General features: G+C 51.5%; 5 protein-coding genes across 5 annotated transcripts; 4 read left to right on the forward strand and 1 right to left on the reverse strand.

Annotated features, from left to right (window-relative positions):
• Positions 1-630: 630 nt before the first annotated feature.
• T069G_04955 (cytochrome p450 domain-containing protein) lies at positions 631-2,447 on the forward strand (the record flags this gene model as incomplete). The annotated part of the gene is made up of 6 exons (XM_056172165.1): positions 631-959; positions 1,027-1,057; positions 1,113-1,260; positions 1,343-1,498; positions 1,554-2,193; positions 2,258-2,447. The coding sequence occupies 6 exons, from the start codon at positions 631-633 to the stop codon at positions 2,445-2,447; spliced, it is 1,494 nt and encodes a 497-aa protein (XP_056029023.1).
• A 1,998-nt stretch (positions 2,448-4,445) lies between these two features.
• On the forward strand, positions 4,446-5,781 carry T069G_04956 (domain found in IF2B/IF5 domain-containing protein; the record flags this gene model as incomplete). The annotated part of the gene is made up of 2 exons (XM_056172166.1): positions 4,446-5,429; positions 5,494-5,781. The coding sequence occupies 2 exons, from the start codon at positions 4,446-4,448 to the stop codon at positions 5,779-5,781; spliced, it is 1,272 nt and encodes a 423-aa protein (XP_056029024.1).
• A 499-nt stretch (positions 5,782-6,280) lies between these two features.
• On the reverse strand, positions 6,281-8,901 carry T069G_04957 (THO complex subunit 1 transcription elongation factor domain-containing protein; the record flags this gene model as incomplete). Its single annotated transcript, XM_056172167.1, has 5 exons — positions 6,281-6,526; positions 6,604-7,503; positions 7,559-7,714; positions 7,778-8,560; positions 8,617-8,901. The coding sequence occupies 5 exons, from the start codon at positions 8,899-8,901 to the stop codon at positions 6,281-6,283; spliced, it is 2,370 nt and encodes a 789-aa protein (XP_056029025.1).
• Positions 8,902-9,504: 603 nt separating this feature from the next.
• T069G_04958 (AAA domain-containing protein) lies at positions 9,505-14,079 on the forward strand (the record flags this gene model as incomplete). Its single annotated transcript, XM_056172168.1, has 6 exons — positions 9,505-9,788; positions 9,853-9,953; positions 10,019-10,405; positions 10,472-11,642; positions 11,727-13,555; positions 13,616-14,079. 6 exons carry the CDS (start codon positions 9,505-9,507, stop codon positions 14,077-14,079), a joined length of 4,236 nt encoding a protein of 1,411 aa, XP_056029026.1.
• Positions 14,080-18,212: 4,133 nt separating this feature from the next.
• Positions 18,213-23,120, forward strand: T069G_04959 (MIF4G domain-containing protein; the record flags this gene model as incomplete). The annotated part of the gene is made up of 6 exons (XM_056172169.1): positions 18,213-18,806; positions 18,873-19,508; positions 19,554-19,874; positions 19,941-22,520; positions 22,588-22,937; positions 23,012-23,120. 6 exons carry the CDS (start codon positions 18,213-18,215, stop codon positions 23,118-23,120), a joined length of 4,590 nt encoding a protein of 1,529 aa, XP_056029027.1.
• Positions 23,121-24,230: the final 1,110 nt, after the last annotated feature.

Raw genomic sequence — 24,230 nt, forward strand, 5'->3', positions numbered from 1 at the left:
TCACCATCTCCTACGAGTTGCACGCAGTGTCCAGGACTCCATCAACTGGAGCTCTCATGGATTGAGTGCGGCGGTGCAAATGTCCTTTCTACCGCTACTCGTCAATGCAGTTTCCAAACACTTTACGGCTTACCGCCTACCCTGAATTGGAATCCATTTCTCTTTTGAACTGACAATTTGAAGATGAAGCTCGTCTCAAGCATCATACCTTGGGAGCAGGCACACCATGAAGCCCAAAAAGAGCAAGGCAGGGAAGAAGCTTCATATTCACACATCATGGCCACTGAATTGACAAAAGTTGACCGGACCATGCGATGCCCAGACACCAATGCCTTGCTCTCACAATATTGTCCATTAACGGCAAAGGCGCATCACCACCAATTGCATATCCAGAGCTTCTGGTTTGCCCTCTCTGGCTGTCTTTTGCGGGGTTTCGTGGGGAATCGCGGCTCTAGCGGGGTTGTCGATAGCCGTTTACGGAGGTTGTGAGTTTAACACTAAGCTCGAGATTGCAATGATAAGAACATTTGAGATTATTTACTCTTCATCCATCACTTGGATGTGTTCCTCATGGATGAAGCCTCTATCTTCTGTCCACGGTAGCCAGAACGAACGAATCCAGTCATCATCATGCTGCTGCTCTCTCCCATCACCCTAGTAGCGGCAGCAACCCTGCTATTTGCCATCCACCTGATTCGACGCCTCACATCTCCATTGAGTAAAATCCCAGGACCGACAGCGTCCAAATTCACCTCCTTGGTCCTCAAGTGGAAGGAGATCAAGGCCCTCAGGACTGTCTACATCCATCAACTCCACCAGCAATATGGGCCCGTTGTCCGCATCGCACCCAACGAGGTGTCGTTCACGTCTTGGGAAGCTTTGAAGGAGATTTACTGCTCCGGAGGCAGCGGGTATGATAAGACGGAGTTTTACGATCTGTTCAAGATCTATGGGAGGAGGTGAGGCAATGATCTTGTCTTTTAACATCTAGAATCAAAATGGCTTACCGGTGATGTTCTTCTCCAGGACCATGTTCACCACGTTGAACAAGGCAGACGTATGTTTCTTGCTGATAGTCTTATTGTCAATACGACTCATCTAACATGGATCAGCATGCCAAACGTAAAAGGATTCTCGCCGACCGTTATGCTAATAGCAACGTCATGAAGAGCGCTTCAGTCGCGGGGGTCCAGGAACGGTCTTCCAAGTTTGTTCGGCGGTGTGCTTCTACTCCAGGAGGTGTATCGGACATTTTTGTAAGTCTAGGCCATATATCAAACGCCATTGAGAGACAAAGGCTGACAAGACGTTTCTTTAGATGGGTTTGTCTCAATGACTTTAGAAAATCTGGAATTGATACTGACCGTCACAGCCTTGCATGCGTATGCCTGCGATTGCATTACGCACCATCTGTTCCATCCCTACGGTACCGACTGCATCACCAAGAAGGAAGACGAGGAGATGATGCACCAAGTAGCAGCAGACGACAGCCTGCAGAGCAAGTCGACCCTTGGGCTCTTCAAGCCGAATGCCCTTACTAACAGGATCCATAGATCGCCTCATCTCGCATTACGCCCCGACTTTGCATCGTCTGTTCTCTAGAGTGCTGTATCTGTTTGCAAAGCCCCGAGAAACTCCCCTCGCCGATGCCTTTGTATTGGAGACTAGCCAGCTCAGCGGCACGGCCTCATTCACCCTCATGAGCCGCTTCGACGAAAAGACAGGTGACCTCGACTACATTGACAAAGCAGCAGAGTGCCTCGACCACATGGCCGCGGGCATCGACACCACGGGCGACGGACTATGCTTCCTCCTGTGGGAGCTGTCGCAGCCGCGCTCGCTGAGCATCCAGCGCAAACTGGCCGCAGAGTTGCGAGCGAACCCCGAGACGCCCTTTGACAAGCTGCCCTATCTCGATGCCGTCGTATGTGAAGGTCTGCGGTGCTTCCCGCCGATCCCAATGTCGCTGCCGCGGTACGTGCCTCAGGGCGGTCGCTCCATTGATGGGTTTTGGCTGCCTGAGAAGACGGTTGTGAGCTGCCAGGCCTATTCGGTCCATCGGCTCAACAGCGAAATATTTCCCGATGGAGATGTGTTTAATCCTGAGCGCTGGCTGGAGCTTGAGGGAGATGCAGACCGAAGGAGGATCCAGTTTGCTTTTTCCAATGGAGGAAGGGGCTGCGTCGGGAAGCAGTAAGTTTTTCGTGCTCTTTGAAAGATTTGACAATGGATACAGTGGCTGACTGAAGATTGATAGTCTGGCTCTCATCGAGATGAAGACTTTGTTGCGGGATGTTTATTCCAAGTTCAGCACGACGCCGCATGAGTCCATGCAGGAGGAGGCCATGGCCATGTCGGACCAGCTCATCTCGGCACGGCCGCTGGGGCAGAAGTGCCTTTTGCGATTTCACCCGCTTGATGTAGACGGTGAAAAAGTGAAGTTGTAAGATATAATCAGGAAAGATGAACAATTGAAAGAGCTTGAAGTCACATGCAATGATTGTAGAAGTCGGTGACAGCAGTGGGCGTGCAATACATACTATATGTAAGTACATGTACCATGCAGTGATCGTTAATGGTAGCACCACATGCTTCTAGTATTACGGAAAGCCCAAGAGACGACACAACATCAACGCCATCACATGTCTACTAGATACCCAACGGCAACCACTTGCAATGCGAGGGCAATATCAGGGCAGCACCGCTCGGTTGGTTGGGCGACAATGCCACAATGCCAGCAGAGAATGCAGAACGCAGCTGCAGTTGGCTCCGAGTTGAGCATCGATCTGCAATGCAAATACCAGACACCAAACACTGTAGATGCCTCGGTACCTGTACTTGTACTCATGTGTACCTAAATCTCAAAGCCGGGCCATAAGTCCAAAGTCCGGCGTCGCTTGTGGCCCTGAGTTACCTACTAGGTAGTATGCTCAGTAGAAACATTCCATGTAAGAATTGTGTAGTCTCTGCTCTCTCTCTCTCTCTGCCCCAGTACCAGTGGCATGATCTTGTTCCATCTTTGTCTCCGCTATATCACAAGCACGTAATAGCTCAAAATGTGCGTCTCGGCCGGCTCTCCGCAAGAATCTAGGGCACAAGCATGATCCCATCTTGTGCTCCATCCGCCATGCCTCGTGCCATCCTGCAGCTCCGTAACATAAAGTCGTGGGGCAGCAGCCAGTCGCTGGAACTTTTTTTACAGACAGCCCCCAAGGCTTGCATTTATTATTAGTAGTATCAAGTTACTGCATGTGAGCAACCGCCAGTCCCAGCAGCGCATTCAAGCACACGTTTATCCTCGGTGGCCCGGACATGCTCGTTATGCCGCATCTGCCGCAGATTCTCCGAGCCAGCGAACCTAATGCACGCACTCTGCGTCTGCACAACGCACATGTACCGGTACACGCGGTCGAGCGCTAAAGGGCCCCAGCACCAACGCGCTGAAGACGCAAGTGATGCCCTGCTGTCAGTGCTGTCAGTGGTCCAGGCTGTCCAGTTGGCGCTGCTTTAGCGGACGATAGCGCCCAGCCAGTTTAACGTTTCGGTACCTGTACTGTAGCGCACCGGATTTTAGCCTCCGATTCCTTCCACTAGGCTTCCTTGGTCCTTCTCCAGCCCGTGATTCACCACAGCAAAACGAAAAAAAAAGGAAAAAAAGAAAAAATAATCCGCTTTGCTGACAACTCTGCCCCCACTTGGAATCTCTGCCTGATTCAAAATCCCAGCAGCCTCTTGACATTTCTTCTTCTTCTTCCCTTTTCCCCTCATCACAACTCGTCGTCTCTCCAGAGATTGCATCTGTCAGATTCCCCGAGCATCTTGTCTCGCCCGCTATCCAGCCATCTGCCAGGCCTGCTGACTGTCTAGCCGGTCGCAGCGCACTTTTTCCCCCCAGTTCTTTTTTTTCTTCTCTTCGCCTCCACAGCTACCAGCACACAAAAAAATATCAAAAGTCGAACAGACAAGAGACCCCATTCTTCGTCTTTTTCTGCTCTTCTGGCCAATCTCCTAGATTGTCTGTCCACCAGCATTCTGCCCACTTAGCAGCTCATTGCCGGTACATTGTTGTTTATGTATCAGCACGATTCCGCCTCCGTATCCAGACGTTTCTTCACGCTGCAGTTATTTCGCATACCGCGGAAACCTAGCAGTCCCGATATTAGATCTGACGGTTGATATTCCCCTCGATTTCCGATCCGAGTTCATGCCTGTCCCACTGCAATCGCGAATCTGTCCGGTCCGCCCTATGTCCAGTACGCATAACTGTTGAGTTGTTCAGCTTCCCTTTGGTCCTCGACTCGCCCGCTCTATCCGGCGCCAATATACCGTCTCGAGCCTCTTAATGCCTATACCTCCGTCCCAGGAATAATTCCAGCCCTCGTCAATTCAATCCCCACAGACAAACCTCAAGCATCTCACTCTGCCACCCTTTTACAACCGTCACCATGGCTCTCGTCAACGTTCGTCGCGATGTCAGCGATGCCTTCTACCGCTACAAGATGGAGCGCCTCCAGACCAAGATTGAAGGCAAGGGTAACGGTATCAAGACCGTTGTCGTCAACTTGTCCAGCGTCGCCCAGTCTCTTGCCCGCCCCGGTTCTTATGTCATCAAGTACTTTGGTTTCGAGCTGGGAGCTCAGACCAACATCGACCCCAAGGACGACCGTTGGATCATCAACGGCGCCCACGATGCCGCAAAGCTGCAGGACCACCTCGATGGCTTCATCAACAAGTTTGTTCTCTGCAAAAAGTGCAAGAACCCTGAGACCGACGTTGTCATCAAAGACGATCACATCGTGCTCGACTGCAAGGCCTGTGGTCAACGCACCGACGTTGATCTCCGCCTGAAGCTTAGTGGATTCATCCTCAAGAACCAGCCCAAGAAGGGAAAGAAGGACAAGGCCGAGCGCCGTGCCGCCAAGAAGGCAAAGCAGAACGGCCATGCCAAGGAGAACGGCCACGGCAGTGGCGAAGATGGCTCCGAGAATGGCTCCAACGATGCCGCCGAGAACGGCGACGTCAGCGATGACGAGTTCCAAAAGGTGCAGGCCGAGGCAACCACTGCCGCTACCAGCGCCGAAGTCGAGGTTAAGGACGACGAATGGGCTGTCGACATGAGCGCCGAGGCCGTCAAGGCCCGCCAGGCACAGCTCCCCGGCGAGCTCAAGCAGAAGCTCAACATTGGCGACGACGAGGATGAGGACGGCGAGGGCGGTGGCAACACCGTCTACGACGAGCTCGGCAACTGGATTGCCGAGCAGGCTGAAGAAAAGGGCGGCATTGACAAGGTTGATTCCATCAACATCTATGTCAAGGCCAAGGAGCTTGGTATCGAGGCCAAGCACCGAACTGTCCTGGTTCTGGTGCAGACCGTCTTTGACAAGAACATTGTGGCTCAGATTCCCAAGCGCGCCAGCATGCTCAAGCAGGTTAGTTTCACACAGCATTTCTGTTTTCTAATTAACCAATTTACTAATATGTCTCTTTTTCCAGTTTGTTACTTCCGAGAAGCATGAAAAGGCCCTGCTTGGTGGTACTGAGCGCCTGGTTGGCGGCCTCAGCAAGGAGAACCCTGACATAATCCAGCAGGTCGTCAAGATCCTGCAGCTGTACTACCACCACGACCTCATCACCGAGGAGGTCGTCGTCCCCTGGGGCTCCAAGGCTAGCAAGAAGTACGTCGACGTCTCTACCTCTCGCAAGGTCCGCAAGGCTGCCGAGCCCTTTATCAAGTGGCTCCAGGAGGCTTCTGAGGAGGAATCCTCGGAAGAGGACGAGTAAAATCGCCCTCCTTTTGACTTGGCAGACACGTCTCTTGTTTATCCTACACCATCACGTACTAGATTGGAACTTGTGATGTGGCAGGAAAAAAGAGGCCTCAAAAGCTGCCAAGGAAATGGTACAGAGAAATCGGGATTGATCTTATCAGAGACTCTGTTGCCTCATGATTTATTTGTATCGGGCTTGTGTAACAACCGGACTTTGTGTATTTAGCTAGATTGTTTATTAATCGCAAAGTGCCCAATTCCACTCTTAACAAGAATCTTGTGCCTTTGTTGTCCGTCTTATGTGATAAAATTTTAATCCGTCTTATATGGTGAAATCATATGTATCCCAGTTTGACGCCCTTGGGTATTAGACCCGCTCTGTAGCATTTGAAACATGCAGCCATTCTGAAAGGCAATAACGCAAAAATCGAAGTTCCCTTTTAAATCCTAATCCCGCCATCATCGTACATGTATCCATTGTGCCTACCCTTCCTCTCCCTAGAAAAATCTCTTCACGCCTCTTCTTCGCCATTTGCAGACGGGGCATCGGCCATGTTCGCATCGCCGTTGGTCTCTGCATCGGCTTCTCCCTTGAAAATGAATTCTCCAATGCTAGCTGCAGTCTTTTCGACGTCGCCGTCATCTACAATGATAGTGTCGAAGAGGTCCTTGGTTTTTTCTTCATCAACGTCTGAGGAGGAAGATTTGATGAAGATATATCGTGCTGAAAAGTCCATGTCTTTGGCGAATTGCGCGGCCTAGAGGAGTTAGCGATATGTTGTAAAGCATGAAAAAAAAAAAGGGAGAAGAGGAATAAGGGGATATGTGTACATACCTCGAGATCAAGCTCAACGATGGGAACTTTGCCCGTGTCGACGACAGCATCAACGGCCTTTGTGCTCGTGCCATAGTCTACACCGTCACGAGTGCCATACTCGATGAGCCGATCGCCGTCTCGCAGCTGATTGAACTCTTGGGCCTTGACGAAGTGAAACGTCTTGCCATTGACTTCGTCCTCTGCGGGCTCACGGACAGCATGTCGCACGACAGGAGCAAAGACGCCCTTGTGCTCGCTCATGAGCTTCTCCCTCAGGGCTGATGTTGCAACGCCAGAGGATGCAGATAGGATGATCGGATCGCGATTGCTAGGCATGTCTTCCTCGCTGGCCGTCGGCTCAGCATCTTCCTCATCCTCGTCCCCTTCAACGTCGTCTTCGAAAATGATGTTAATCTTCTTGGGGTCGTCGATTTTGTCAAAAGACGCCAGCTTGAACCGCGACGCTATCCGAAGGGCTCTCCAGCTCTTGCTCGCCTTGCCCGCAACAGCCGCGGCCTTGGTCTCGTTATTCGTCGGCATGTCAATCTCAAAGTCGTCATCCGCAATTTTGCTCTTGAATCCATCAAGTTCAGGCAACTGATAGCGTTCCGCAGACTTTAATTCCTCCATTGCCGAGCCTTCGTCTTCGTTTGCCAAAAAGTCGAGCGGCACGGCATTCAACGGGTTTGGTCTCAGACGCTTATTCGTCGCCATCTTCTGCGCAGCATCCTTTGACTCGACGAAGCTCGCAGCTGACACCGGGTCGCGCTGGATGGGCGGACAACTGGCCATCTTCCAAAAGACCCAGTTCTTGTCCCTAGCCAGCACTGTTTCTACCATGCGAAAAAAGTATGGCCCATCACTTCCTTGCTTGAGATAATCTGATATTACCTTTTTCATGTCGGTAGCCCACTTTGTCTAAAGGGAGGGTAAGTATACGAGCAGGGGAGATTACATAGGATAGAGCTCTTACATTCTCCTCGTTGAGTTGGTCTGGATAAATGACCGACTTGTTGGATACATTGATGTTGGTTCGCTTCTCCCTTTCTTCTTTTGATAGGGATAAGAGAAAGTCTGTGATGATGAGAGCCTGCACGAGAACGTGTCGTCGAAAGGAGAGGTCGCTGATCTGTATGTGGTCTGGCTGTTAGATATTGTCAAGGGGGTGTGCATGTAATACCGCGATACTTGCCTCAAGCTGGAACAAGTCCTTGCTGGTAAGATACTTGGGATTGAACGCCTCCGGGAGCGTCTCGGTTCCGTCGTCGTCTCTCTTCCGCTTCAACGTCCGCTTAAGGTTCTCCATCGACTTTGAGGAGTATATGCTGTCTTCGTGGATAGCCTGGAACGCGCTTATCGTGGATTCCAAGCTGCTCTTGAATTTCGTAAAGTGACCAGCATCAAATAGTCTCAAGGGTTGGCTGAAGCTCTCTTGTAAAGACCAAAACAAAGGATAAAGTGTGTCAGGATCGAGGGCTTTGCTTGAATCCTGCGCGCCATTCTTTGCGCCGGTCTTGACATCGCCTTGCTCCTTTGGAGTATCATTGGTGTCGACTTCCATTTTACTGTCGTCATCTTCTGTTGTTTCAAACACTGTCACGTTCTCAACGTGGTATTCTCCTCGAAGGTTGACAGAGCTCCTGTCTCCCAGAGGGAAACTCTGAAACATAAAGATGAATACTCTTCCACAGAAAGCCGTATCCTCAGCGCGTGAGAGTCTCCGCAGCAACTCATTGCAGCTTCGGAGAATCACAAGATTCTTCTGCTTGAAGTGTTTGGCCGTGATGCGCTCTCGTCTTGACTCAAGATAGTCGAATATCTTGCGACATCCCGCAATCGTCTGGCTGTCGAGGAGCTCTTCCACAAGCCAAAACAGCAGCGCGGGGTCGCATTGGCCATCATCGGAGAGTATTGAAAGAATATCCAGCAGGTTCCACATCTTCACAAATTCTGGGCTATCAATTGAAGTTGTCGCCTTCATGGATTAGTGTTGGACGTATGGGGCGGGCAAAAGGTTGCTTCTCGGCTTACGATTAACTTGCTGAAGAAATCGCGAGCCGCTGTTTCTACAAGGGCAAACTGCCGTGATCTGAGGGTATCTGGAGGCGCATTGTTCTCTGTGCTGCCCGCGCTCTTGGGGCGGGTGAGCGAAGAAGAAACTCGGTCGTGGATGTTGGCAAAGTCGGATTTCGCGAGAGCAGGCTCGATGGTTGTCGTTTGCTTTGCCGCTGAGGCTTCGTCCAGAAGCTCTGTGAGAAGCCGTCCGAATGCGCCCACGGCTTCGACGCCTGGGTTCTCTATATCGAGAGCTGGCATGATGAAAGCAGCCGCGCAAGAGGCACAAGGTTGGCCGTCAAGCTTGGCTGGAGCTCGACACGGATGGCTTGACTGCCCAGCGAAGATATTTTGAATGCAGCGAAGCCGAGATTAATCGAAATGACGGATCATGAATTAAACGTAGGTGGATTCGGCAGAGGCGATATTAGGGAGGCGGAGCGCGTTGCCCAGCAAACAAAAGGCTATAGAGCAGAGATGATGACAAGAGAAAGTCGTCGCGAATGGCTCCAAGATAAGATGCGAGATGGGAAGGCTGAGGACCGCTGATGGCCCCCGTAGTTCCAGGCCACTGCAGGTACAAGCAATTGCCGCGGTGGCTGCGCCGGCAAACAGGTACTAGCCGCGAAAAGATACCTGTGCCGCTACTGCTCAGCGGGCCCACAGTGCGCAAGGCTGAAATTTTATGCACAGGGACCAGTAATTCCGTCTGCCAGGCGTGGACTCTCAACTTGGCTGCGCTTTGTATGACCTCGCCGTCCCGTCTCAAGCTTCACCAAAGCTCAAGCTCAAGGCACGAGCTTGTCCTGCAAACGCCGGTCGATCCATCGAGTCTTTTCCAGCCCATGACGCGACACCCTCGCAATGCCTAACGCGAAGCGATCCAAAAGCTCTGGCGGGCGAGCTGCGGCCACACGCGAGCCGCCAAAAGATACGACAGACGGCCGCCCGACGCCAGCAGAGGTGGAGGAGCAGGAGCATCGCTTTGTGCAGGTTGCTCGGCAGCATTGGCTGAAACCCGGCAAGAAGACGGCAAAGGTCAAGGTCAAGAACGACGTCATCAAGCAGGGCATCTGGGACGTTCTGGAGCAGGATGGCTTCTCGTATAAGCTGCTGCTGCTGTTGGAGAGTCTGCAGACGTTGGAGAGGTATGGCTGCCTTCAAAATTTATGGGATTCGGTGTGTGAAATCAGTTCTAACGCGGTGGAATAGCTATCTGTGGCCTGGGTATTCTGAGCAAGCGTCCAATTACCACGTCTTGATACTGGCGTTAATATGCAACGTCAAGAGACGAGAGCACCTCGAGACATGGAGTAAGTTTGGCAGAAGTGGTCCCCTTCTGAGCTGTGTCCGACAAGAGACTTACGGTACAATCCAGAAATCTTTGAAGAGAGGCCCGACGACTTCTCGTCCCTCTTCCGCCGCATCCTATCCATGACCCTCGACAGAACATTGTCGACGACGCTGCGAACACACCTCCTCTGCTTTCTCATCCACGCCTTCCAGAGCCTAGACTGTACCATTGTCAGGAAAGAATGCGCTCCTTTAGTGTCGATTGGCATCTGGCATAACCTGTCCACCGAGAAGCGTCAAGAAGCCCAGCTTGACTCTTCGCCCCATCTCAGAAAGGCTTGGAGGGCTGCTCAGAAGCGATATGACGCCGCAGACGAAGCTACCAAGGCACGGCTGAGATTTGAGCGTTCATGGCTTTACACCCTTATCCTTGATTTTATCAATCAGCTGTACAACGAAAGCAGCAAATCAGGTACGTCAATAGGCACCTGAAATACTCATGTCTACCTATGTTCGCCAAGCTAATCTGTTTCTATAGACCAGACGCTTCTCTACTGCGAACGATTTACCGAGTTCATATCTGACTTGCAAAGCCAATTGCCAACGCGGCGTTACGTGAATGCCCTGGTCCATGATTTACATCTCACTCCTCTGATGAGACTGTCTCCGCTATACAACGATGCTGGCAGCGCTCTGCTGCGTGACCTCCATGCACTGCTCTCTCACTACACATTCTTCGCCATCGATGACCAGAGTGGCATCCAACTCACCCGAACAGAGGCATTTGACCGGCATTGCTCATTGTTGGGCAAGCTTCAACGAATTGCTCTCAAGCATTTCAAGGACAAACTCACCATCTTGGCCTTGTCAAACTACGGGTCCATTGACAAGCGAGAAGAATTGATATCACATCTTGATCCCCTCACCGATGATGAGCTGCTCGACTTGGTGAATCTTTTGGATCTTAGGTCTGCATATCCCGAAAGCCTCAACTTGACCATTGACCGCAAATTTCTCATTGAATTCCTCCTTACTACCTTTGAACGGAAGAAGACCTTCCAGGAGACTGCCCGGAGAATAAGTATAGTCCCGACTGAAGATACGTTGTTTGACGACAACTTTCAACGGGCGGATTCTTACGATGGTTCACATCCCCTGGCCCTGCCGAAGCTCAATCTTCAATATCTGTCAGTTGGTGATTTTGTTTGGAGGGCACTAGTGTTATATCGCTGTGAATCCTTTTACGGAATCCGCAAGGACATCGAGGCCGCGCTGCGTCGTCTTCGCCCGGAAGTCAGGCGGCCCGGCGAAACTCATTTTGCGGGCTTCTCGAAAATGGCCATGCCCATTGCCAAACCAACAATACTGGAAGTCGTCCCCGCTCTCGTTGGAGATGATAAGCCATCCCTTGTTCGAGCCGAAGTGTCTTTCGATGCTCGACGCCTAGGAGACGGTGTGCGCAGGGAATGGGACACTCTTCGGCCTGGCGATGTCGTCTTCTTATTAGCGATACACCCTTCCCCTTCAGCCGGCCAAGCTGCCGCAAATGGTAGCAAACCGGCCCAGTCAGAGGCTGAAAAGGCTGGTGTCTTGACGGTGAGAGCTGCTGAAGTGGTTCACATCACCGATGACAGAGGTCGCCATGCCAGGGAAGGCGGTGAGCGCCTCGACCAGAGACGACGTATCCAGTTGAAGCTGGATTCAGCAACGTACGCACACGATGCTGAGCAAGCGGCAGCCGGCAAGCCTGACGTATATGCAGGCATTAACCTGCTTCTCCGACGCAATAAAAGAGAAAACAATTTCAAGCCGGTTCTGGAAGCCATTCGTACTCTTGTCCTGTCAGAAATGCCACTGCCTACATGGCTTCATGAAGTATTTTTAGGTTATGGCGACCCAGCCGGCGCACATTACAAAAATCTGCCCAACAGGCTCAAGACGATTGATTACAGGGATACCTTTTTAGGCTGGCAGCATCTAGTCGAAAGCTTACCTGGCAAGACGGTCGAACCTGACGATAATGTTACCGGAAGCTTTGGGCCTCCGTACGTTCTTGAAGCCGTCGATAAAACAGAGGAACCCCAGAGCGGGAAGCCATCCAAGAAACGACGGCGCGATGCTGAACCAGCACTGCTCTCGGAAGTGGAAACCCTCAAAGTTTCAACTTACTTGCCTCCCAATAATGGACCTTACCCCATTGACGCACCCAAGCAGAACACAGTACGGTTTACTCCGGCTCAAATCGAGGCCATCATGTCTGGATCGCAGCCCGGGTTGACTGTGGTTGTTGGACCTCCGGGTACAGGCAAGACAGACGTTGCCACACAAATCATAAACAACATCTATCACAACTTTCCAAACCAAAAGACACTACTCATTGCCCACAGCAACCAAGCTCTCAACCAGCTCTTTGCCAAAATCATTGCATTGGATATCGATGAGAGACATTTGTTGCGTCTTGGTCATGGTGAGGAAGATCTGGACACTGAAGGCAGCTTCAGCAAATACGGACGTGTTGAATCGTTTTTGGACAACCGAGACAGGTTTTTGTATGAAGTAAAGAAGCTCGCAGCAAGCTTGGGGGCTCCAGGAGCGCACGAGAACTCGGCCGAAACCGCAGGCTACTTCAACGCCGCCTACGTTGAGCCTGCTTGGGCCAAATTTCTTCTGGTAGCGGAGTCTGGTGCATCCACTGCCTCTGACATTGTGCAAAACTTTCCCTTTCACTCCTACTTTTCGGACGCTCCCCAGCCCCTGTTCCCGCCGGAGGCAGACCGAGCACAAGTATTGGGCATTGCTCAGGGCTGTTACCGCCACATTAGCAAAATCTTTTCCGAGTTGGCAGATATTAGGCCTTTTGAGATCCTTCGTCGTGAGAAGGATAAGGCCAATTATCTCCTCACCAACGAAGCCCGGATTATTGCAATGACCACGACTCATGCAGCAATCAGGAGGGGTGAGATTGCGGCCCTTGGATTCCACTACGACAACGTCATCATGGAGGAAGCGGCTCAAATCACCGAGATTGAAACGTTTATTCCTCTTGCCATGCAGAAACCCGTTGACGGCGAGTTGCCACTGCAGCGAATCGTGCTATGTGGTGACCACTTCCAAAACTCACCGGTTATCCAGAGTCTGGCTTTCCGTCATTATGCCAACCTGGAGCAGTCGCTGTTCTCACGACTAGTTCGACTGGGCGTGCCAACTGTTACCTTGGACCAGCAAGGTCGTGCTCGGCCCTCTATTGCCAAGCTGTACGAGTGGCGTTATCCTAAGCTCGACAACCTCCCCGATGTTCAGACTAACCCAGAGTTCTTGCGGGCAAATGCTGGCTTCAAGTATGACTTTCAGTTCATCAATGTTCCCAATTATAAGGGGCGTGGCGAAGCTGAACCGACACCGCACTTTATTCAAAACCTCGGCGAAGCTGAGTATGCGGTGGCCATCTATCAGTATATGCGACTTCTCGGATATCCTGCGGACAAAATCACCATACTCACAACATACGCTGGTCAACGGGCTCTGGTAAAGGATGTACTTGCCCACCGATGCGCAAACCCTATTTTTGGTCTCCCCAAGGCTGTTGCTACAGTCGACAAATACCAGGGAGAGCAAAATGATTGTAAGTTTATACTTGTCATTGAACATTCGAATAACTAGACACTAATGGCTGCTTTCTTAGACATTATTCTTTCTCTGACTCGCACGTCGCGAGTAGGCTATCTTCGCGATGTCCGTCGTATGACTGTGGCCTTTTCTCGAGCGAGACTAGGACTCTACGTCCTCGGACGCCGAGAAGTGTTTGAAGCCTGTCCCGAGCTCCGACCAGCGTTTGATGTGCTTTTACAGCGTCCAGACAAACTCATGTTGGTGACGGGAGAGCTGTTTCCAACTGAGCGGCAAAGCACGGACGAAGATGGTCCTGTGGAAGGAGAAGTGGTCATGGAGGGCGTCGAGCACATTGGGCAGTATGTGTTTGAGATGACGAATACAAGGATACAACAGCTGCAGGCAGAGCAGGGCGTGCTGATGGACTCTACGATTGATGAGGCGGAGGAAGATGGGCAAGAGGGGTATTACGATGAGGAAGATGAAAAGACGCTGGACCCGGATATTCTTGAGGTTCGAGAGGGAGAGGCGAACTAGGCGTCGCGTTTCCGAAGAGCATAGAAATGAAATGACATATATCGAGAGAGAAAAAAAGAGAAACAAGGGATTAATTGAGGATGGGGGGGGGGGGGGGGGGGGTGTTTAAGGGGGGTGTTTAAGGGGGGGGTTTGTATCGAGAATATGAAATTGCACATTTTGTTTGGAGGGACATGCTTTCTTTCCTTTCTTTTTTTTATTTAGACTATGGCAAAATGATGGAAGATTTCTGATGCGAAGGTTATTTGGCGAAGATGTGCATGTGATTTGATATGGTTGCGTGGGGGATGAGATGAAGTGCGTCACTGGTCACTAGGAAGCGGGTGATCTGCGACATGCAGATTGTCTGGGTGCAACGCTGTAAGAGTATCGTTATCGTTTTCTTTGCGGTGATGGTTTGCGTTCTTTTGTATCTTTTGGACTTCTTGCATTACCTCCTTAGGTACTGATCTACAATTGAGGTGAGGCTCTGGTTCTGGTATGGACAGTACCTTATTAGTTGATATAGCTGTTGGTGGCTGAAGAGGTAGATGCTTACCCGGGAGTAAATAGTTTAGATGGAAAGGGACGTGGATCATGATATAGTACGCTTGTTTTCGTTATTGAAGGCGTATGCGTTGATATTCCTATTTTAATCAAGGTTATGAATATTGGGGATTATTGATATTTCACATCAAACCACCCTATTTACTGGCCAAAAGTGAGGCATCACGAAGAGCACAGGCACAGCACTCTAGGGCCGGCATTTCGGAATTACTATTTGTCTCGGCGAAAAGGATGTCGAGGATCCCGGATTGTCATCAGCTGATGGGCGGGCGGCCTCATGCATGTTACTTTTCCAACTGATTTGTACTACCGAGACTGGGATGGGGGATTGGCAAACTGATGGTGGTATAGGCAAAAAGATCCATGGCGGGTGACGGTATTCTCCATTGTACATTTGATACCTAGGTAAGGTAGATGTGCGCTATATTTATCCCACCTTTTGGCTCTGGTCAACGCTTATTGTCTTTATTTATTCTGTATTCAATGATGGTAAACCTGTTCAACAAAGCTACCTCTTGAACAATGCTCTAGGTAAACAATATCATTTGATATCACCAACTACAGACAGTGCCCTAAGAGTGGATTTCGCACATGGCTCGTTAAAAACAAAGAGCTCCAGTGATGTTGAGCGCTGTGAGGGAGGAAACTTTTTTTTTTGAGTCATACAGACACACCCCGGGGTACACGGACTAAAATAGTTTCTTCCCTCTTTTTGCGTTTGCATGTGGTGAAATGAAATGGCCCGTTTAGCGGGCTGCTAATCAAGGCGCTTATTACGGGCGATGGCAGTGATTGGGCTGCTTTGGTGCTTTGGGCGGTGGTTTTTGAATGGATTTCGCACGTTTTGAATGTCTGAATGTCACCTTTCATTTCGCTGGACGGGGTAGCAGATTTCATTATCTTTTGCATGTGAGGGTTTTCAGCGGTATGCCCTTTATATCTGTATCATACTACAGATAAAGAAGATGAACCCTGCATGAAAAGATGCTTTGTACCTTACCCACTGGTGGCATTGAGATGCTCTATTCTAGTACAGAGTAAGATATAATCCGTCAGCAAACCGCCCCGTAGCTATTGTTTCCCCCCTCTGCTGTTTTCTTTCTTTCCTTTTTTTTTTTTTTGCTGGGCCTGGTGGAGATCACCTTGGAAAGCTGAAAAAAGGAACGGAAAAACAAAACAAAATGTGGCGTAGTGGTACAATGAATAGGTACGTACCAATGCGCCGGAATGGCGGGAACCAAGTGCAAGTAGCAGAATTGCCGTCTCAGCTCGAACCAGGTACCAAGTACCCAGTACTGCAGCTCATCAGCCACTCCAACTTCAAACTCAATTTCTGCTTTGTCGAAGATACCTATTATATGCTCCTTTCATATTGAGAAATCTCATTGTCTGGACACAAAGATGTTGATACAAATATAAACCATAAAACGATAAAAAGCAAGGTACAAAGGGACCTTAATTTAGCATTGGGACTGCATGTAGAGACAAACGCCGCGGGCTCGCACACCGCTCACGGCAGAGTAGCCTGGGAATCTCCCTTGAGCTGACTGCATAGTACAGCGCTGTTCATGGAATATGAAACTGCAGCATGCATTTTTATGCATGTTCAGACCTGGTTTCTATCTTCTCCTTCTGTCCAGAGCCGTGGATGGTGGCTTTGTTGTTGACGTGGCCCAGCTACTGTGCAGGAGCCCGGAGTATAAACCGCGCTTTGTTAACGCCGACAACGCCATTTGGAAATAAGGGTAGAAACCCCGGCATCTCTGTGGAAAGCTTCTAAAGTGGAATGACTAAAATGAAAACAATGTAGGGCATTGCCAAACAATCTACTTATTAGGTAGTCCTGCACAAAAGATTTGTCGATGAGTCAGTGCCCAACAGCGAATGTCACATGTGATTCTCTGTCTCAAAGACGGGGATCCTGGGGATGGCTTCCTCCGCAGGCACCAACGCCACATGAATGGGCTGTGCTAAGGGGAGAATATGCAGCAATGATTCACTGAGATGGTTGTTTCCCATGGCCCTTGAGAGTTTGTTAAAGACGAGAACTTGGGACGTTTCTATGATATGTATTCAAGACTTTGATGCCGTAGAGTCGTAGGGTTGCGGGATGAAGTTAAAGTCACGTGCTGATAATATCAAGTAAGCCCACGTCTTGTCGTTGACGATCCATTCCCTGTGATTTGCTTAGCAAGTAAAGGATCATGCTTTTTCATGTATTGAGCAGTTTGAATGAATAATTTCTAGAAGATCATACAGGTAGATGGACTATTAGATCGGTATGTGCTGTGGTCCTGGAAATAAGAGGTAAAGCGATCTTAGTCTCCGGTATATCCCAAGCCATCAAAAATGACATGGATGACAGGATCGACGTAATGCCACCATGAACTACCTCCTACTGGGTAAGTGGCATTTGTAAACCCTGAACATGAGTAATGGTTCAAAAGAGAGTGCGTCACCAACGACGAGCAGTGAACAAGAGTTTGTTTCCGCCTTGTTTTAGGTTAGGCACAGTTTACCTAATACACTTTTGGCCGTGGAGAGATTCCGAGATGCTGGCGGCGCTGAGTTTCCGTGATGCGGACAAAGTTCTGTTTGTTTGTCTGCTATCTATAGTACAGTATGTGTAAAGGAGAGTTCATTGTTTGCCCTGCCAACCAGTGGCGGTTAGAAGCAGTTGTGTTTTCATATCAAGAGCAGCCAGCCCGATACATTTTCTTCTTCCTCATTCACACAGAATCCTTTGCAGTCAAACATCAAAATCATACCAAGACACAAACACGCTCTCACATTTCTTCTTCTTCTCTGGTATTACCAAGTCAGATACCAGAATATCACCCGCTATCATTACATGGTACCGTCTAGGTACTTGACACGCCCGCAAACCACCCGCCATCCCTCAAGTACCCGGAGCTTCCCGCTCAACCCCTCCAAACCAAAAAAGCTGGAAAAAACCCCAAGCGGCGTGCAGCAGGGAAAGAAAGTCCCAAGTTCCCTAGCGCCACACCCCTCCTCTTAGTGGCCACTGCCCCTTCCGCCCACATCCATATCCTAATTCCTGCTGCCCAAAATTTTCTTAGAAAACCTCCTCTCCAACCCTCACCACTCCAGAATCATCCAGTGGCCGGTGGAATCTCCCTTCTCACCTGGTCCTTTTTCCTCATAGCATTGAGCGTCTTCTGCAGCTTCGGTAACAGAAGATCGATTTCATTGCTCTCCTTTTCCTTCGGACGCCGCGCGGGATCGTAGCCAGCCAGAGCCTACGGTCGTTTCCCCCACCCGGTCGCTTTCTTTGTCGCTCTCCGTCTCGACCAAGCCAGGCTCGCCTCCCGGTCGAACGAACGAACGAAGCAATATCCTCTCTTGGGCTGTGTTCTTGATTTACTTCGAGAACAGTCTTTTTTTCAGAGAGCTCATCTCTCAGGGATCGTCTCAACGAGATCTGCGGAAAACTCGTCCCGGCTTTCGTTTTTTTTTTTTTTTTTTTTGGCCCTCACTTTTGGCCCCGCCACCAGACCAAAAAAAAATCAAAAATCAAAACACCAACCAATCCTTCGTTTTCCGCATCGCGAATCGCCTCTCCCCATATGACGTCGCCTGCGAACCAGCAGACTCCGATCCCGGCGACCACCACCAACGCTCCTACGGCAACTTCATATGCCTCCGCAGCAGGTGCGCCAAAGAAGTCCGCTCAGGCGCCTGTAGTTGCGCCCACCTCCAACGCCCCCCTGGTGGTTGGCTCCTCTGCCCAGACGGCACAGAATGCCAAGGCGGCCTCATCGCCTTCTCCAGTAAACGGCAAACAGCCCGTTCCTCCCGCAGTCCCGGCCGTCGCCCGTGGCTCTTTCAACGGCTCCGGCCCCGATCACCTTCGAAAAGGCTCCGTCACCATGGCTGCCAACGGCCCTAGCGGCTACGTCGCCAATGGTGGCTCCATTGGCGGTGCCAAGTCTGGCATCCAGTTTGGCTACGACTCGCCCGCCATGGGACACAGCACTCCTCACGTCGGCCACTCTGCTCCCATCCCGGTCCCCGATGCGAACAACAACCACCGAGTGCCCTCCCCCGCCCACTCTCCTGCTCCTATCCCGCAGCCCTCTGCTAGCGGTGGCCGACCTCCGTCTAGCCTGCAGCAGCCAACGAACCAAATGACCTTTGGCAGCCTTGGTAGCGACGGTGATGTAAGCTCCAACCCTCAACTTAGTCCTCCAACTCGATCACAACAACTAACCTGACAATGCTTCTAGCGCCATATGAGACAAGGCTCTGTGCCTCCCAACTCGACCCTGGGAAATCAGGGCACACACTTCCGCCGCGAGTCGAGCCATTCCGTCCAGAGCGACAGCAGCCGTGGCAACTTTGGCCCTCAGAACAACCGACCGAACAGAGGCTCCTTCAACCCCCATGCCACTCAGTTCAACAACCAGATGGGATTCCCTCCCAACAACCAGTTCCGACCTCCGGGCCAAAACCGCGGCATGCCTCCTCCTTTCCAGCCCGGCATGACTCGACCCTACCCGAACTCGCCTCAACCTGCTCGGAGCCCTGCTCTCGCAACCCTCAACCCTTCGCTCCCCGGCACGCCGAATATGCCTCCCGCGACGATGCAGCCCAACATGGCCATGCAGAATCCCCCCGCATATCACTATCCGCCACCGATGGCAGCTCCTCATCAGCAACAAGTACAGTACCCCTTTCCTGCAGTAGCAACCAAAGTGAATTTAAAGCCCAGTATCAAAAAGATAAAGGGTCGTCGTGAGCGCGACGGGCCTCTTCAAACGGGACGCCCCTTGAATTCCGCGCGCGAACCATGTACCAGCGATGTTTTGCAGCAGCCGCAACAGCAACCGCAACAGCAGCAGCAGCAGAATCAACATCGTATGGTTGGCAGTGGCCAGCGTGCAGATACAATGTGGCGTCACGAAAAGAACAACATGCGTCCGGTTTCTAGTGGAATTCCAAAGGACTGCCCTCCTCCCTCTGTCCCCCTTGTCAACCCCCCAAGCCATCCAGCTTCGCTTGACCTTTCTCCTGAAAACGGAGGTTTTGAACTCTGGCTAACATGGAAGAATCAGACTTTCGGTTTCCCCCCGCAGCAGTTTGGCCAGCCCATGCCGTACTACCCCGGCGGGATGCCATACATGGCTCCTCAGCCCAACACCCAAGCTTACAACCAGCAGTTTGCCCCCCCTACTTACCACCAGCAGAGCCACAGCATGTCCCGATCGCCCTCGCAGCCTGAGCGACCGGTTAGCGCCAGCCAGCCTAGCCAGCCCGCTATTGTCTCATCAAATCCCGGAGCCCTGAACTCTCAGCCAAAGCCCAACAGCTTTATCAAGCCCAGGAAGAGTGCCGCGGTTCAAATTAAGAATCTTGCTGGCGAGGTTGTCGATACTTCAACTTTCAAGCAGCCGGCTTCTCCCGTGCCCAGCACTCACCAGACCAAGACTCCTCCCGTCGTCGCAACATCCACTCCTCCCCAGCAGAAGCTCGACACGCCCACTCACACCCGCACAGACAGCCAATCGCCGTCAAAGACAGCTAAGGAGATCCAGGACGAGTTGAAGGCCAAGATCCAGGCTGAGATCAAAGCCGCTGCTGCTAAGGCCGCCGCCGGTAATGATACCAAGCCCAAGGAAGAGGAGAAGAAGGAAGTGGTAGAGGAGCCAAAGGCCGAAGTCAAGCCAGAGGTCAAGCCAGAGGTCAAGGCCCAGCCCGAGGCAGCACCCGAAGTCAAGCCCGAGGAGAAGAAGGTAGAGCCTGCCGAAACCAAGGTGGAGGCTAACCCTGAGGCTAAGCCCGAGCCTCAACCGGAGGCTCCCGCCAAGGTCGAGACGCCAGCCCCTGAGAAGCCTGCCGAGGCTGCCAAGACTGAGGAGGCCCCGAAAGCAGAGGAGCCGGCCAAGACTGCCGAGGAGACTGCTGATGAAGAGCTTGAGCGAATCATCCGGGAGATGGAGGAAGCGGACGCCAAGCGTGAGGCAGAGGAAGAAGAGCGCCGTAAGAAGAGGGATGCTGAGAAGGCCGCTGCTAAGGCCGCTGAGGAAGCCAACAAAAAGTCCAATGCCGAAGAAGCGGACCGCAAGCTGCGCGAGCAGGAACGCGAGATGGAGAGACTCGAAGAAGAGAAGGAGAAGCGACGAGAAGCCGCCGAGTCCTCTGGAAAGTCTCTCTCCGTTGCTGAAGCCCTTGCTCAGATGCGTACTGGTGGTGATGACCAGGGCAAGAAGGACGAGTCTGCTGAGTCTGTTGCTGATAAGCTCGCCGACATGAGCATTGGCGACAAGTCTGCCGATGCTGCCGGCCAAAAGGAAAAGCGAGTCGCCAAGCCCGCCGCTCTCAACCTGGCCCCTATCAAGACCAGCGCCGTGGAGCCACCTCAGCCCAGTGCTGCTCTCCAGTCTCTGAAGTCGGCTCGTTTCCTCCAGGTTATGGATCAAGACATTTACCCCGAGGGTATCAAGTCTCCTAACCCGGCCCTCAATGCCGCCGTTGCGAAGAAGGGCAAGACATTCAAATACGACGCTGCCTTCTTGCTCCAGTTCCAGAAGGTCTTCACTGAGCAGCCTTCGCTTCAGTTCGGCCAGCAAATTAAGCAGCTGATTGGTGATGGTGATGGCAACCGATCTGCATCGCGGGGCCAGACCCCCAGCTCTGCCAGGCAAGGATCTCGTGGTGGAGGCGGTTTCCCCGGCGGCACGTTTGGCGTTCCCACTGGACGCACTCTGCCTCCAGGAACCACATCTGCCGACCGCATGGCCATTGCCAGTGGCACTCTGCCGCGGCCCCAGGTCAACCCGATGGCGTCTTTCCAGCGTCCCGGCACTGCTTTCCCTGGATCCTCTTCCATGTCTCGCACTTCTTCCCAGAACATGCGCAACATGCCCAACTCTCCGCGCCAGTCCAGCAGATCCACTCGTGGTAGCCGACGCAACGACATTGCTGCTAAGGAAGCCCAGGCTGCTAAGACCATGCCTCTTACTGCCGGCATGGAGGTCAAGCCCATTACCATTTCGGCTACTGGCTGGAAGGCTTCCTCCCTTGGCAAGGCTCCTACCGCCGCTCCTGTGCCTGGCTCTGGCCAGCTCCTGGACCCTGAGACGGTTCAGCGAAAGGTCAAGGCTGCTCTCAACAAGATGACGCCAGAGAAGTTTGACCGCATTGCGGACCAGATCCTCCTCATTGCTTCACAGTCAAAGGATGAATCTGATGGACGCACGCTGCGCCAAGTCATCCAGCTCACCTTTGAGAAGGCCACCGACGAAGCTCACTGGGCTTCCATGTACGCCAAGTTCTGCAAGCGCATGCTTGAGACTATGAGCCCTGATATTCGCGATGAGAACATCAAGGACAAGAATGGCAACGTCGTCAGCGGTGGTAACCTCTTCCGCAAGTATCTCTTGAACCGATGCCAGGAGGAATTCGAGCGTGGCTGGACATCCAACCTGCCCGAGGCCCCTGAAGAGGACGCCGACAAGAAGACTGGAGAGGCTGCTATGCTGTCTGATGAGTACTACGCCGCCGCCGCCGCCAAGCGACGAGGCCTTGGTCTCGTTCAGTTCATTGGAGAGCTGTTCAAGCTGGGCATGCTTACTGAGCGTATCATGCACGAGTGTGTACACAAGCTCGTCGATTATAAGGGAATTCCCGACGAGGCCGAGATCGAGTCACTTTGCAAGCTGCTCCGCACTATTGGTGCCAACCTCGACGAGACCGACAAGGGCCGTCCTATGATGGACATTTACTTCCAGCGTATTCAGGGAATGGCTGATCTACCCGAGCTACAGAGCCGTATGAAGTTCATGCTCATGGATGTCATTGATCTCCGAAGAGCCCGCTGGGTGTCCAAGGAGGCCAACAAGGGCCCCAAGACCTTGGACGAGGTTCGCGCGGAGGTGAGTTTCAACCCCCCTTTATCCTTTCTCTCCTTTACTATGGAAATACTAACCAAGATTAATTTAGGCCGAAGCTGCACAAGCCGCCAAGGCTCAGGAAGCGGCACGAACCACCCAGAGAGGTGGCCCTGGAGGCCGACCTCCTGTTGGCCGTGGCGATGCTCGAAACTTCTCTGGAAACTTCAGCCAGCCCGTCAGCAACCAAGTTGGCATGGACGACCTCAGACGTCTGAAGGGCTCATCTGTCAACCGAACCTCAAGCTCAAATGTCACCCTGGGCCCCGCATCTATGCTGTCCTCTCGTAGCAACAGCGGACGCCGATTTGGACCAGGTGGCGCTCTTGGTCGTCCTGGCGATGACTCCAACAGCTCGTCCCGCGCTGGAACTCCTGGCCCAACAAGCTCTAATGCTTTCAGGTAAGCATTCCCGGCTCCTCTCTTCTCCCCCTACCAAACACACCTCATACTGATCCTTTTTTCTCTCCCTCTAGCTTGCTAGCCACTATGGATAATGACCACCCGGCCTCCCCTCCGTCTGCTGGACCCTCGCCTCTCATGTCAAAGGCAGTCCCTGCTAGCGACAAGAAGGACAATGAATAAAAAGACCCATTTCTTTATTCTCGGTGTCTCTGCATTTTTGGGGGGAATAGACTCGGCGGGGTTGTGTTTTTTTTCTTGCATTTACAAGGCTTTCATGCGACGTTTTCACTAAAAGTTTGAGCACGCATTTCACACGCGATACCTTTGCCCCATAGACCATTTGACCAATCGAGTGGACAGATGTGGCCTCCCTCAAAGAAGAGGAGATAGGGGGCACTTTTTCTCTTTTTTATTTTACTATTTTCTACCGTCTTCCGGCCTAGGGATTCACCATGCCTTTTTATTCATGATTGTGTTTATACCTTCTTCTAATGTCCCCTTTGGTGTGCTCCAATTCTTAATGTTGAGTGGCTCGGAAACGAGAGAGAGAAAATAAGGACACAGTTGATGTCCTCATCTCCCAGCATAAAAAGGGTCATGCGTTGAAAATATGGACGCAAATGCCCCTAGCTGTCAGTTTTGAGGCCAATCGGCGAGATGATAGAATGCCCACACCCGAGACTTTGTTAAGGGGGGGAAATGAAAGCACAAATGGGATGCGTTCTGTGTTTGGAAGTTGACGAGGGAATTTCAAGACGCTCATGGTTGACACAAAAAGGCAAACTGGATGGATGGCTAATACTTTGTTTGGCCCAACAAAAATGACGATGTATTTATGAAGGAGTGTGTGCAAACAAAAGGGGGGTCGGAGGAGGATAAGACAGACAGATTCGGAACGGAATATGGTTGTGTGGTTTTACAAATTGGGGAGGGAGGTCTTGATATCTGATATTTATTCCTCATGTTGCCCTTGAGCCAATTTTCTCGTTTTGCAGACTTGTGTCCTTTTTATCTCGCCATGTGTACTGTGTGTATGTCCAGTGACGTACCGGATGAATAGTTCATCATCTAACAGTACGAGCATCAAATTCTTCAAATCGTTCATTATTTCAATCACATATTTCCTCTCTATCGGTGATATAAGTATTTCTTAAATGACTTCTCATGTATACAATATTCATTCAGCTCTTGCTTTGATTACAATTGTATAAGACGTCTCTCCCTAACCAATATCAACACGGCGAAAGCCAAGTCTCCCACAAAAAGCATGATATATCCCAAGTCCTAAAA

Source organism: Trichoderma breve, chromosome 3 (genome assembly GCF_028502605.1).
Source record: "Trichoderma breve strain T069 chromosome 3, whole genome shotgun sequence".
NCBI lineage: Eukaryota > Fungi > Ascomycota > Sordariomycetes > Hypocreales > Hypocreaceae > Trichoderma > Trichoderma breve.